Raw genomic sequence first — 14,998 nt, forward strand, 5'->3', positions numbered from 1 at the left:
TAGACACAAATGGACACAGGCACACACTAGTAAATGTCACACCAGTGAAACAAAGCTTTTGTTTCCTCATGCCGCACAGACACTGCACTTTGTGGGATGTGGAGTACAGGATGGGCAGATCTTGTAGCAGCTGATTCATGGGTCTAGGAAGCCCAGCAGCCCCAACTTCTCTAACAAGTTACTGGAAATTCTACCTTGACAGGAGAGTAGGGCAGAGGTGGAATAGACACTGAAAGTGTTTTCCTTTGGTCTTTTGGGCTTAGTTTATGTCTTCCTTGTTCTTCATGTTTCTATTTAAATTTAAACTAAAATTTCTCAAAGGGCCTATTTTTGTCACACAACACTAAGGGTCAGTTCTACAGGCATGGCTCACTGACATGAATGTAGAGAAACTGAAGAGAATTATTTGTAGGGGAATCTTTCTACCATTACAAAGTATACAGGGTCAGACCACTCTGCAGATGAGTGGGTGGGATGCTTTGCTAGACGAATTTCAGCCACCGTGTATGCCCTTATGTTCTGTAGTAGCACCAGTGACCATCTTGACACTTCCTTGAGCCCAGCTGTTTGTTGTTGGGTTGTTTTTTATTGTTATGTTTTTATTGAGCTTTGATTCTAGCTTGAGTCTGGAACTGCTCAGGGGTTCAGTGTTAGAACAAGCAGAATAAGGCCCAGTTGCCACCTCCCTCCCTCCCAACTTCTAGGAAGTCTTCAGACCTAGGCTGGGCAAGCCGGAACAAGACACTGTGGCTCTCCCTTTTCCATTACTCTCCCAGCTGTGGCCATGCAATCACCAGCATAGGATCAGATCAGCTGTCATGTGGGGTAAGGGATGTCCTAAGATTCTTTTTCAGTTCTCTATTGCTGATACCTGGTTCTTCTCACGTATCTTCCACGGGTGTTTATGGGCTTGGGTGACTACATAGTGTGTGTGTGTGTGGGTGGGTGTGTGTATACACACACACACACACACACACACACCCTCTTTGGTGCCACCTCCGGACTGCACCTCAGCTGCCTGGGGTGGAATGGATTTGGATAGGAATAGCGAAAAGGCTCTGGGACTGTGGATTGTTCATGCAAGAGTACAGTCCAGCTATTTTAGTCTTATTTCCTTTTCCCAGGATTGGAGCAAGTGGGTGTTCCTTAATAGCTCCAGGGTAAAGAGGAATGCATGGTGTTTTGGAAAGGCTGGAGCTGGGAAGTGCAGACAGAGGCCATGAGACACTCTTGGGGCTTTGATCAGGAAGCCAACCTCAGCTCCCTGGTCCCAGGATCTTTGAGGGACTCCTTCCAGTCCTGTTTCAGGGATATGTTGTTCCTGCTGCCAGAATGTGGCAGTTGCTTCAGAAAGGGGTAAGGACCCTCAAAATTGGGAATTGTGCAGAGCCAGGTGACACATCTAGAAGTCCAGGAGTTATAGTTTGGAGGGATTGGAGCTTCCCCGGGGTGAGGGCCAGCCTTGTGGAATGTGGCCTACAGTAAGAGGCTGAGTGGGCGGGTTTTTCCCAGGCATGTTCTGGGACTAGGGATTGTTACATCCATAATTCCAGCAGAGGCGCCACTCTGCTACGTGTGGGAACCAGTCCAGGCCCCTCTCTGGAGCAGAAGCCATATTGGATGTCCTGAAAAGGGATGGAAAAGACAAGGCCTTTTCTCTGGCCTCTCCCGCCCCTCAACAATTGCTATGTCACCAGTTTCTGCTTTGGTTTTGTGGATATGGTAGTAGAAGAGGTGACTTTGCTCTTTGCCTTCTTCAGTGGGAAATGTTATAATGCAGTGCTCCCTCCTTTGTTGGGACCTTTTCTTCCCTAACCACACTATGTGGAAAGGTTGGTTAGCTGACGCTTTGTGATTTTGATATACCTGGCTGGTAAGAGACAACTCAGGGGCACCTCTCACATTCTAATGGGACATTAGGAGTAAAGAAAATACCATTGCACTCAGGCAGGGCACATATGGAACTCATTAAGAGAAACAGTTGTTCTGTTGAGAAGTGCAGACAGGCTTCAGGCAATTTTAGAGACTTCTACATTATACTATGGCCTTTGTATATGCAGATTTATCCATCCCTGCTGAAGCAGGCCAGGCAGGGATGGGACTCTTGGTTTCCAATAAGGTTCTCCTGTGCCCTTTCAGTCACTAGGGCACAGAAGCTGGCTCAGTCTGCAATTCTTCTGTTCTTGTAACTTGAACGGTACATTCCACACCATTCTCTCACACTGGTTTCTTTCTCCCTCTACGTAGGTCCTGCCTAATCATTGGACACGGACTCTTAATAAAACGGTCTTCAGTTCCAGATTCCTTCCCAGCGAGCTATAGCTTAAGTCAATTTTCTTCAGTGAAAGGGACAGAACTCCATCAAGTTATGGAATTGCTCAGAGGCCTGGGCCTGTCCCCCTGGGGTGGATTAGTCATGTTCAGCAGCATATACGTAGTCTCACCTTCAGGAAGGCTGCCTGCCTGGCCTGCTGCCTGGGCCTCTCTGTACAAAGACTGACTGGCTGTCCAGCCCAGCTTCTCTGGTCATCTGGGGTCCTCTGGGTGGGTGGCATCTCCTTGAGGGTGATAATAATCCCCCTCTATGCATACGTGTGGTGCTCCTCTGTGTGAAGCCTGATTGCAGTGTGTTTTCTCTCTTCATCCCTTCCCTCTTTTTTTTTTCTGAGACTCCAAGCCTTGCAGTGACTTTAGCCCAGGAAAGATATAATTCACCCTGAGGATGAACATCTTGACCTATGTGGGGCCTTTAGAGGCCGTCTGGTTTCCCAAAGGCTATTTAGGTTCACTCTGGCTGACTTGATGAGGTGGAGACTGTGACCAGCTTTAGTTTACCCATTGCCTCCTGAAGTCGCCATTGTTTCCATAGAGCACTAAAAGTTAAGTGGTCTGGTGGGCATTTCCCCAAGTTCTTTGGTCTTTTCTCCTCAAGTCACCTAAGAAAAATACCTTCAAGGCTTGTCACCATGTCATTATCCAACACCATCTTCATCTTCCTATAATGACAGCATTATTGGGGTTAGAGCAGGAAAGAATTGGCCACATCATCCAAACCTTTACAGAGACAAACCAAAGTAGGCTGATTTTATTTTATTTATTTATTTTTGCGGAGGGGTGTCCTCCTTAAAAAACAAGTATTGGCCCTGACCATTTTTTACTCACAAATCTCGCATCTTAGCAGAAAACTGCCCAATATTAAAAGGTACCCCCAAGGAATTGCATCTGCATTTTTAGCAGGTTCTTTCTGTCCTTTTCTCTTTTAAAATGTGCTTTTACATACTTCTGAGAAGACTGACACACTGGAGCCTGCCTTCTCCTAGTGCTTAAAGCGGGCTGAGGTGGTGTTGTCCCCTTTCCCAGGTTCCAGAATCCTTGGGTTGCTTGCTGCCCTATACCTGATATGGCCTTTGGGTCTCAGGCTCCCTAGAACATCCAATGGCTCCTCAGTGATACTGCTGAGTTCATAGGCCATTCCAAGTCCTCTGTGTCTAGCTTCAAGTTAGCTTCTTTTGCCAAACAGACTATTTTGAGCTGCCCTTTGGCCTGTGCGTGACGTGTTCCCAGCGAACTTGGCTTGACTGGGATGGGGGGCGGTGGAGGCCTCTTGCCCAGAGATTCCCACAGGACATTTGGGAAGCTGTTGGCATTATCTTTCTGGGAAGATTTTGCTATCTTGGACCAAATGATAGCCTACATTCCCACAGTATTTTGGCTATGTGCTGCCCCTGCCCTTCCCCACACCCTTTATACACAGGGCAATTTGTCCTTTATATTCTTTACTGTCCAGAATATCCCTGGCTATGTTGGCCTTATGTGTGACAGGAACACTCAGGACCCGTTGAACTTGAAAGATCTTTAGACTACCAATTATACTTGGTGACCTGGGTACACAGCAGCCAGAAAGGACAGCATCCCACCTACTTTTCTTTGTTCCTAGTTTTCTGTTCCTGGGCATTGGGAGGTACCCTTGGGAGGGCCTTAGCGTACCAACTGGCTGTGGGGTCCTGATGGGAGCCATCCAGGACAGTAGAGGGCTCTTCTCTGCCCCTTATTGCCCTTGCCCTGCCCTTAAACCTTTGTCTCCTTTATTCAAGTGGGGCTGGGCTGGGGTGGAAGAAATCAGTGTTTGAAATCAGATTTTACAAGATCATTTTACTTTGTACTATGCCATCCTAATGTAAAGATGGAATTTGTGTTGGAGTTTAAGATTGTTATGGAATAAAGATCACATAGTATTTGAGGCCATCTCCATGTAACTCCTTCTAGAGAGTTGTGTGTGTGTCTGGGGCTGGTATGTCATAAGCTGTATGCTTACTGTCTTGTCTTCTTACTGGCAACCCAACACAAGCATTGGGCCCCAGGAGCTTCAAGGGAGCCTCACAATATGCCACTTCTCTAGTTCCGCCTGGGCTCGGGGGAAGAGGGGCTGCCTTGTGCCTTCTCTTCCAGTTTGAAGATGAGCTCCAGAATATTCCTGTGACCTTTCCAATGCAACTGACATGCTTCCTAGAACCCATGTATCCAACCGCTCTTGCTCCTAAGCCTGGTCTTGTGGACCTCTGCTCACAATATGAGGCATGTGGTGAGGGGTTGGAGCCATTGTCCCTTTAGTGTAAGTGGGCAAACTATGCTTTGTTCAATGTTACCAGACAACAGGCAGAGCCTCTCTCCTTCCTAAATAGCTCACATTCAGTTTAGCATCTGGGTAGCACCTCTAGTGCTTTCCCAGGTCACACTTGACACAGTGGTTCAGCTTTATTGACTAGCTTCTCTATGCTGAGATCCCCTCAAGAGTGTACTCGCTTTTGTTTTGAGCAACCTTCCTCCCAACCAAGTCCCTTTCTCTTCCCCTGCCCACTCCACCTTTTTACACTGGAAATGCTAATAGAGGAGCCTGTCCACTCACTGACTGTCCCAGCCCCCCTCCCCCCACTACTGAGTTATCAGCTGTGTCCCCTGCCATACAAATCCTTCTGAGTGAGGTGTCCAACCTTCTCTGCTTCCATACTCAAAGCAACCAAATGTCCCGATTCTATAAATCTTCCCAGCAACCCCCTTTAAAATCTCTTCCCTGTAAGAGTTTCTTACCAAGTTTCTTCTTCTGACCCAAGGAGAGCCCTGCTTCCTGGCATCAAGATAGGGGTTTCCTTGTGCTAGGTGTCCTTGCTGCCCTTTGCCATTTGTATGAAGACATAGTTTTGGCTGCTAGGGTCTTTCTGTGTCTTGTCAATCCTGCATGGAGTGGCAAACTTGGGCATAAGGTCCTATCTTAACTCCTGCTGGTAACATGCTACACAGCAGGGGTACACAGTAGCTCGACACAGCTATGAACAGAGAGGTAACCTCGACGCTAGCAGTAAGAACTGGTGCTCTGACAAGGTGTTTGGGGTAAGCCATAGCAAAGAAACAAATCGTTCTTTCGTGACAGAATCTGAAAAGCTCTGTACTATGGACCCAGACTCCAACCTGGTATAATTGTATTGTTTGCTAGCCCAGAAGCACTGGCCAAGGTGTTAATCCATCTCCTGGAGTATTCTGCTGGTAAACGTTTCTTATTACAAAGTCTAAGGTAGTGACAGAGGTATGCACCTAGATTTTTAACAAGCCTCCACAAAGACAGACACATTCACAAACCTGAAGCACCAGGTCTTCAGCCTCTTGAAGAGCCTGGGCACATTAACTGTTCCAGAGAAGGGACATGACTGATAATCAGAGAAAGGGGGTCAATGCCATCTATTTGGCAGTGAGCACCTACCCTGTTTGTTCATGGTTGTTCTGCGGAGGCCATCCTTTTTCCTTATTCCCAAAAGGTAAAACTTTCTGTGTTCTCACTCTACAGAAATTTCCTTGCCCACCCTGTGGCTCTGATCAGGTCATGCCCTATGTCAGTATCACTGATCTTTCTCAGGTCCCGCTTGAACACTCTGAGGCAAAGACCTCAGTAAACCATCTACAAGAGTTCCTAAATTGTTGTTTCAGCTGTGTGGCCCTGAATGGTTGTCCTCGCTTTTTGGAGTGTTGTTCTCAACTGTCCAATACATGGGTTATTGCAAACATCCCGACTCATTGCAAAAACATAGCAGGTTATACATAGTCTAGAGTGTGCTGACACTACTACCCAAGGTCTAATTCATGAAATGGGGAAGTGTAAGGTAAGGTCTCTATAATTCAGATTCTGACATAGCCAGGGCCTTGGCTATTTCTGGTGCCTATGGTCTGGAGCTTACTGAGGCTCTTTCCAGGCATAGTTCCTTGGGAAAACCACGGAGAGGTGGATAGGTGACACATCCACCCTGATGGCCCAATGCAATCAAGCCTTTGTCCTGAGTGTCCTGTATTCTTGTCCTCTTCTCTATCCAAGGCTAATCCATGATTACTTCCCCAGAGTCTCACTACCTTGTCTTCTCTCTGCAGAGATGGCACCCAAGTCAAAAAAGAAGGGACACCCTGGGAGGGACCAAAAAAAGGTATGTGCTTCAGGGGTGTTTCCTCCTTAGGTGTTAGATGACCCTCTCAGCTGAAAGGATGTTGTGGATCTGACCCTGACTATTTTCTCATGTCTGACATCAACCTGTTTATCTTTTTGTGTGCCTACAGCATCATCACCATCACCATCCACAGATGCAGACAGCCCCAGCTCCTGTGCCCCAGCAGCCACCCCCACCTCCCCAGCAGCCTCCTCCACCCCCACCTCCGCAGCAGCAACAGCAACCCCCACCCCCACCTCCGCCGCCCTCCATGCCACAGCAGACTGCCCCAGCGATGAAGTCCTCGCCCCCACCCTTCATCACTGCCCAGGTACCCGTCCTGGAACCACAGCTACCAGGCAGTGTGTTTGACCCTATTGGCCACTTCACCCAGCCCATCTTGCACCTGCCGCAGCCGGAGCTGCCACCTCATCTGCCCCAGCCGCCTGAGCACAGCACTCCACCCCATCTCAACCAGCATACCGTAGTTTCTCCTCCAGGTGAGCCATGGCCATCTCCCCCTTTGCCACCTTGGTTCTACCCCATCATTATCAGGTATTCTAGGCTCCCTGTTAGCACCAACAATCAAGTCAGTTGCTTCTCTGGGACCTGACTGGCATGTCAGAAGATTGTAGTTATGGGGCCCAGGCATTATGTTAGAAAAGATTGGACTTGTCTGCAGCTCTTGGTTTAGGGCATGGAGGAGACATTCGTTCTCAATAGTTTACTGTAGAACATGGATGGGGTGGAGAAATTTGCTCAACATGTTGGCATACTGATAAACATCTGTGAATAGGTATCAAAGACCTACAGTGAAGCTTGAAGGTCTGTGCAGGGAACTAGAGGAAGGGTCAGGGACACAAAATATAGGACAGGATGACTGCAAGGAGCCTACTCCAATTGGTCTTTGGAAGCTTAGGAAAATTGGAGGAAAAACAGAAAGAGGTCACCATAGTCTAAACAAGGTTGGGACAGAGCAGAAAAGACAGTCCAGAATCAGATAGATAACTAAGGCCTCACTTCCATATTTTTTTGTCATTCCAGCTTTGCACAATGCGCTGCCCCAGCAACCATCTCGGCCTAGCAACCGAGCTGCTGCTCTGCCCCCAAAGCCTACCCGACCCCCAGCTGTATCCCCTGCCCTGGCCCAGCCCTCCCTACTCCCACAGCCACCTATGGCTCAGCCCCCACAAGTGCTGCTGGAAGATGAAGAGCCACCTGCCCCACCCCTCACCTCAATGCAGATGCAGTTATACCTACAGCAGCTGCAGAAGGTGCAGCCCCCCACACCACTACTCCCTTCTGTGAAGGTGCAGTCCCAACCCCCACCACCTTTGCCACCCCCGCCCCACCCTTCTGTTCAGCAGCAGCAGCTCCAGCAACAGCCTCCACCACCCCCACCTCCCCAGCCCCAACCACCACCCCAGCAACAGCACCAGCCCCCACCACGGCCAGTTCACTTGCCATCCATGCCCTTTTCTGCTCACATCCAGCAACCCCCGCCACCCCCAGGCCAGCAGCCTACTCACCCACCCCCAGGCCAGCAGCCACCTCCAACACAGCCTGCTAAGCCCCAGCAAGTCATCCAGCATCACCCTTCCCCCCGGCACCACAAGTCAGACCCCTACTCAGCTGGTAAGTGGCCTATTTTTGTACTCGGAGTCTGGAGGTGGGCCTGGTAATTTATTCTAGCAATGTGGTGTTTCTGGCTTCAGAGCCAAACTTTGTAGCACTGTGTAGTTGAGAATATCACTGTCCCTGCTTTGTGTTTATCAGGTTGTCTTGCTCACAAGCAGAGATAGCCCAGACAAAGACCTTTCTTAACCTTACTCCTACTAAGTGGAAGCCAGGATCTACCCATTTAAGGTTAGGACCATGAGGTGAGCAGAAGCTAATTTGGTGAACAGGCTCTTTTCTGAGCCCTGAAGACCCAGGTGGCATTGCATGGCCCATGTTGGTGAATATGGTTGGGACTCAGGAACCATGCCTCTCTCCAGCCTAGTGCAGACTTCCCGTTCTTCAACAGTGTTGCTTAAGCCATACCTTTCACCCTTCTTTTTTGTTTGTTTGTTTGCTTTTTAAAGACAGTTTCTCTGTGGAGACCTGGCTTGGCTGTCTTGGAACTTGATCTGTAGACCAGACTGGCCTTGAACTCACACAGATCTATCTGCCTGTCTGCCTCCTGAGTGCGAGTGTGTGGGCCACCACCTCAGGGCTTCTCATTCTCGGGACACTTGACTTTCAAATTTGGGTAACCAAAATGCCCTGGCCATCTCTGTTTGGAAAAGGTTCCAGTAAAGTTTGGGCTATAGAATGGCGTACCTGGACTCACGAGGCATTATACATTTACAATGTGGTCTGTCTTAGGGTTGAGCTAAATTGAGCAGCAAAGCAGGATTGTGACCTCTCCTAGACTCAACACAAGCTGCCAGGTGGCAAGTGAATTACTCCATGCCCTGAGCTGGGAGCAGCTGTTGGTTCTCTCTGGGAAAAGTAGAGTTGGACATGGCCACCCATGCAGCTATGCTGTTACTACCCTGTGCAAGGAAGTTGATGAACAGGTGGCAGAAGAGTCGGCCAGTTCTGCACAGGACAGCCTCCATCCACTTTCTGTTAGCGTCCTCAGGGCCCCACCCATGCTCCTGTAACCTAGGCACATAAGGAACCATATGGGTTGGGACCTAGCGGACAGCTCTGGGATAAAAACCAAATTGTCAGAAACATTCAGTTGGATACCCAGCCAATTTCCCAACACCATCCCTGAACTGCTAAGCCAGCTCTCCAAAGCCACCAACAAAACCCTAGACCTAAGCCTTCTGTAGTCCAAGTCAGCCTCACAAAGTGTTCTTTTTTTTTTCTTTATTATGTATACAATATTCTTCCTGCGTGTATGCCTGAAGGCCAGAAGAGGGCACCAGACCTCATTACAGATGGTTGTGAGCCTCCATGTGGTTGCTGGGAATTGAACTCAGGACCTTTGGAAGAGCAGGCAATGCTCTTAACCACTGAGCCATCTATCCAGTCCCTCACAAAGTGTTCTTGACAACACTGCCACAGGTGAACTACGGACAAGTGGAGCCAGGGTGCTAGCTTCCAAGGGAGTTCTGACAAGCTGAAAAGTCACCCTACTAGACTTTGGTGCTAGCACAACAGTGTAGCCAAGAGTCTGCCACATAGGTGATATTATGGTCTGCTTTAGGTCTGCCAAATTGGACACCTTAGACTGGAGGAGAGAGGGTGAGATATCGGAGGACCTAAGGATTCCTGTGCTAGTATATAGTAGCTTAGAAATGGAACCTGGAGGACTAGTCTGGGCTGTAGCTAACTGGGTTATAACAGGTGGCAAGGCCCCTTTCTAGCTGGGATTTATGTGGAGAGCAAGCTATGTGGGAATGGCAGAGATTGAGCTTCTCCAGTTCCCAGACTCTGGCTCACTAAACTAGCTCAGTTTCCTCATTGGTACAGCTGAGTGTCAGAACTACATGTTCTGAATTTCCTTTGCTAGCATAGAGCTCCCTAGCACTCCTAACCTGTGCCAGGTATTTAGGTGGCCACCTTACACCTGTTGCTTAGATGTGGGTAGTAGACTGGCTGTGAGCTCTGGGACCTGTTGTACTTGCTTTGCCCAGGTAGAGGTCAGTCCCAAGTTTTTCTACATTCTGTAGGGTGAGCTTGGAAACAGCATTGGGGGAAGACCACCTTCACCCCAGGGCCTGGGCTCCATTTCCTCTGCAGCCACACAAGGGGCCAAAGTGGATTATCTGGTTGAGTCTTTAGAAATTATCTCCCTTGTATAGCCCAGGTTAACTTTAGAGCCTTCTGGGGGCTTTTAAAAAGCTCTGGCATGCAGATGCCACATGAGATCTAATGTGTTGGGTTATGTGTTTAACGAAGCTTCCTGGGTAATGCTGAGGTGCAGAAGAATCAAACCCTGGGACTACAGAAAAGCTTTTGGGCATCCAACTTAGGGCATAAAAACAGGCTCCACATTTTGGGACTAGGGATCCTCATTCCCTCAAGGTAGGGTGGTGTCATGTTCTTACCAGGTATAATGTTCTTATCAGGTATAATAGATACTGTGAGTCTCCAAGCTTGTTTGGGCCACGTGATAATAGACTATGAATAGCCTGGCCTTTCTTTCATTACTGTCTTCTCAAGGCACAAGTGGCTCAGGGCTAATGGCCTGTATACTAGCCCCAACACAGTTCTTGTCTTGTTTCCTAGGTCACCTTCGTGAAGCCCCCTCTCCGCTTATGATACATTCCCCTCAGATGCCACAGTTCCAGAGCCTGACTCATCAGTCTCCACCCCAGCAAAGTGTCCAGCCTAAGAAGCAGGTAAAGGGCAGAGCTGAGCCACAGCCCCCAGGGCCAGTCATGGGCCGAGGCCAGGGATGCCCACCTGCCTCACCGGCTGCCGTGCCTATGCTGTCCCAGGAGCTGCGCCCACCCTCAGTCGTCCAGCCCCAGCCCCTGGTGGTAGTAAAAGAGGAGAAGATTCATTCACCAATCATCCGCAGCGAGCCTTTCAGCACCTCACTGCGACCAGAGCCCCCCAAGCACCCAGAGAGCATCAAGGCTCCAGGCCACCTGCCCCAGCGTGAGTGTCCTCCCTGCCTGCACATGAGACTTGGGCCCCAGACCCATGTTGGTGATGACCTATACGCCATGAGCCACACCTTTCAGGTGGCCCAGACCCACATATTGTTTGTAAATTCTAGGGCCTGAGATGAAACCTGTAGATGTGGGGAGGCCTGTGATCCGGCCCCCAGAGCAGACTGCACCCCCACCAGGGGCCCCTGACAAAGACAAACAGAAACAGGAGCCAAAAACACCAGTGGCACCCAAAAAGGTAAGGATAGTAGTACTCTGAGGTACTCACCTCATTGAAATAATTTTGGTGGGCATAAGCTTCCTGTCATATCCTGTGCAAACAGGTCCTTACCTGGCACCCGATCTCTGCCTCTATAGGACCTGAAAATCAAGAACATGGGCTCCTGGGCCAGTCTGGTACAGAAGCATCCAACCACCCCATCCTCCACAGCCAAGTCCTCAAGTGACAGCTTTGAGCATTTCCGTCGTGCTGCTCGAGAGAAGGAGGAGCGGGAAAAGGCCCTGAAGGCTCAGGCTGAGCATGCGGAGAAGGAGAAGGAGCGGCTGAGGCAGGAGCGTATGAGGTGGGCTGGGGTCCATGCAGGGCACTGGGGCTCCCAGGGCCATACTGGGCTCCAGGCTGACCTGGGGCCCCGCTCTGCCCAGGAGCCGAGAGGATGAAGATGCGCTGGAACAGGCACGTCGAGCCCATGAGGAGGCACGACGCCGCCAGGAGCAGCAGCAGCAGAGACAGGAGCAGCAGCAGCAGCAGCAGCAAGCAGCTGCTGTGGCCGCCGCCGCCGCCCCCCAAGCCCAGAGTTCTCAGCCCCAGTCTATGCTGGACCAGCAGAGGGAATTGGCTCGAAAACGAGAGCAGGAGCGGAGGCGCAGGGAGGCAGTGAGTAGGGGAACCTGGTGGGAACTTTGGGCAGGAGTCCACCTTGAAGATCCTGGGATAAAGGTTGTCGTAGGACCTAGGGAGGGAAGGATAGGCAGTGAGCCCAGGCCGGTTGCAGTATATCTGGCTGGTCTCCTGAGTTCACTGGCACCTGGGTTTGAAACAGGGCTTGAAAGGACCAAGGTGGGTATGAGGGAACAGCACCTGGTGGAACAGTGCACCCCAAACTCACTTCTACCTCCTTCTTCCCCTCCAGATGGCAGCTACAATTGACATGAATTTCCAGAGTGATCTTTTGTCAATATTTGAAGAAAATCTTTTCTGAGAGCACCTAGGTGACTTCTGCCTTTTTCTGGCAAAAATACTGACTCTCCATAGTGTTAGGGGCAGCAGTGGAAGCAGTAGCAGCGGCCAGAGGTGTCTCTGGGCCTGGCTCTCCTGCATGCTATGCCCGGGGCAGGCCTGACGGGCAGCTGAGGATCACAGAGCCCATCTGCCTTACAGCCAGTCGGACAGACGTCCTACCACATGCCACCCCTCAGAGGACGTCAGTTCAGAGCACGCCTCAATATGAGTCAAGTGCCGGCTGGACCCAAGGCCTGCGTCCCCGCTTGCGGGGCAGAGGCCCTTCTCTGCGCCAAATGTCTACACAGTATACACAGGACATCGTTGCTGCCGCCACCATGACTGGTTTTCTGTCCCTGAGAACATGACGTTCGTGACGTCCTACCCGTTGGGAGTCTTTCACACCCCAGCCATCGCTGCCCACTCCCAGGAGGCCAGGGCAAGCCTGTGTGGACTGGAACGGCAAGGCACTGGCCCACCCCCTTGCTGGCACTGACTTTGCCTTGAACAGACCCTCTCCCCTCCCCCCACAAGCCTTTAATTGAGAGTCGCTCTCTATAATAAGTGTTCGCTTGTGCAAAAGGGAATAGTGTCATGGAAGTGTGTGTGTGTCCATGGCAGATAGAGGTGACTGTTCACATATATGGACAGACCTCACCTGGGGAGTAAGGCCACCAACCAAAGTCAGTTCCTTCCCACCTGTGTTTCTGATTTTGTTTTGTTTTTCCTATATATATATATTTTTTTGTTGAATTCTATTTTATTTTTAATTCTTTCTTCTCCTTCAGACACAGTGGCACTGCTTATCTCCAAAATGGTGTGATCGTCTCCTCATTGAGTGGCGGCTCCCACCGCGCTGTGGGTAGTGTGTGACCGTGGCTGTACTGTATAGTGAACATAGTTGGCATATCTTTGTTTGAAGTTTGTTGGTGACTCCACCAAACTGGTGTTAAAAAAAAAGCAACAAAAAAAAAAAAAACTTCACTAAAAACCCACACAAAACAAAATCCTGCTTGTATTAAGTTTCAAACTTTATTAGTCTTACTTTTAATTATAAAACCAGAAAGCTGCAGTTTTTTTCCTTTCCCTCTATTTGTTGACTTCTTTGTTTTTGTTTTTTTTTTTTTATGTCAAATCTGTTTGTTTTTACCAAGAAAGGGAGAGCCTGGGGATGAGGTGGGCCCCAGGCAGGGGGGGCTGCAGACTGAGGCAGAAGCTCCCCATCTAGCACCTGGTTAGACCAGTGGGCTGCACACCCCCCCCCCCTTTTTTTTAAATTGGAGCCCCTGGTGAGGTTACATGTGCCATGAGAACCCACTCTACACCACAGTGCTGGTGCCTCGGTGTTGGCCAAACTCTGGAGTCACTGACTGGCTTGACTTTCATATGGTGAATATGCATTTGGTCTGTACTGATCATGGAATAAACACATCTCTCTTTTTTAATGCTGGTGTCTCCCTGACATTTCTTTGTGAACCAACTAGGTTTTCTAGTTTGCTAGGCTAGGCCCAGGTCCCCAGGTACCTTTGCATAAGATTTACCAACAGTGAGCACTGAGCCCCTCTCCACTGGCAGGTCCTTCCTTTCTTGGGCAGGAGTTGCTTAGGCTCAGTTTCCCCACAAACTGAAGCTGTAACAGGGAGCCAGAAACCCTGCCAATACCTGAACTAGGTGGTTATGGGCTTCAGTGATACCTTGGTCAATATCCAGACTACACTCTGACTGAGGGCCCTTCTTCATCCTGGTCCCCTCTTCACACAAGGATCTGGGCCACTTTTCCCACCATGCTTGCCTCTACCTAACTTCTAATTTGATTTAAGCTCAGGGTTAACCAGATACTCTTAGGTAAGTGTACATTCCCTCCAAATAGGATCTCTGTATCCCCACATATCAACACATTACTGCTGAGAAAGCCTCCAGATGGCTTTGCTGCCTTGTGCTCACCTGTTCACACATGCCCCAGCTACAAGGCATGGGTGGCACCCTTGAACAGTCCCTAAGATGTAAGATAAATATATGTATGCAGAGACAAGTTGAAATGTTTCTAGCACTGTTAATCCATACCTTGGACCCCTCAACCAGAAAGGCCAAACCTCAGTGTAGGGCACAGTTAGGGTACTTAGCCAGTGTTCACCTCCCTCCAAGCATTTCATATACTATGTGCAGGAACAATGGTGTTCTGGTCCTCTGAGGTTTCTGCCACATCCCACTCATGTTTTCTCTCGTTGAGATGATTTCCCCGTGCTGGGCCCCACTTTTGAGCTGGGGGAAATGATTTATCTGTACGTTCTTGCTCAAGTTTTACATGACCTCCACACCTTCCCGATAGGTGTTCCTCTAACTGGGTTGTAATTAGAACTGGGATCTATTTAATTTCTGACCATTTTCAAATCCTTCTTACAGTTTTAGCCCTATACAAGAATAAGAGGTGTGTACAAGCCCCTAATGTACTGTATGCACGGGTTGCTTGGCCAATAATTATGTCAGTGAATCTTGTATTAAAATACTTTAGACATTTGTAGAAGGGAATTCGTAGACTTTTCACTTATATACTAAAGGGGTTTTTTTTGTGCAGTTCTCATTGCAAAAATAAACATTTGTACTGAATATAAAGTTACCCTCCTGTGATTACTGATGTCTTTTTGAGTGTAGAATTGGAAAATGGAGGTGAATTGGGGTTTAGAGACAAGATTGTA

At 49.2% G+C, this 14,998-nt stretch overlaps 1 protein-coding gene across 9 annotated transcripts in view; it reads left to right on the forward strand.

Annotated features, from left to right (window-relative positions):
- Brd4 (bromodomain containing 4) overlaps positions 1 to 13,747 on the forward strand; it is a 74,975-nt gene extending 61,228 nt beyond the window's left edge. For 4 of the 9 annotated variants that reach the window (XM_075984273.1, XM_075984274.1, XM_075984275.1 and 1 more), the window contains exons 12-19: positions 6,415 to 6,467; positions 6,598 to 6,967; positions 7,512 to 8,102; positions 10,692 to 11,066; positions 11,188 to 11,318; positions 11,438 to 11,643; positions 11,726 to 11,957; positions 12,214 to 13,747. In XM_075984273.1, coding sequence (XP_075840388.1) covers positions 6,415 to 6,467; positions 6,598 to 6,967; positions 7,512 to 8,102; positions 10,692 to 11,066; positions 11,188 to 11,318; positions 11,438 to 11,643; positions 11,726 to 11,957; positions 12,214 to 12,282 — 2,027 coding nt within the window. In that variant the 3' untranslated portion in view covers positions 12,283 to 13,747. Of the gene's footprint in view, positions 1 to 704; positions 811 to 2,247; positions 4,241 to 6,414; positions 6,468 to 6,595; positions 6,968 to 7,511; positions 8,103 to 10,691; positions 11,067 to 11,187; positions 11,319 to 11,437; positions 11,644 to 11,725; positions 11,958 to 12,213 lie in introns of those variants that run through there. The other 5 variants (XM_075984277.1, XM_075984278.1, XM_075984279.1 and 2 more) reach the window with 4 other exon arrangements.
- The last annotated feature ends 1,251 nt before the right edge of the window (positions 13,748 to 14,998 follow it).

The sequence above is a fragment of the Microtus pennsylvanicus genome, chromosome 8 (genome assembly GCF_037038515.1).
Source record: "Microtus pennsylvanicus isolate mMicPen1 chromosome 8, mMicPen1.hap1, whole genome shotgun sequence".
In the NCBI taxonomy this organism is placed as follows: domain Eukaryota; kingdom Metazoa; phylum Chordata; class Mammalia; order Rodentia; family Cricetidae; genus Microtus; species Microtus pennsylvanicus.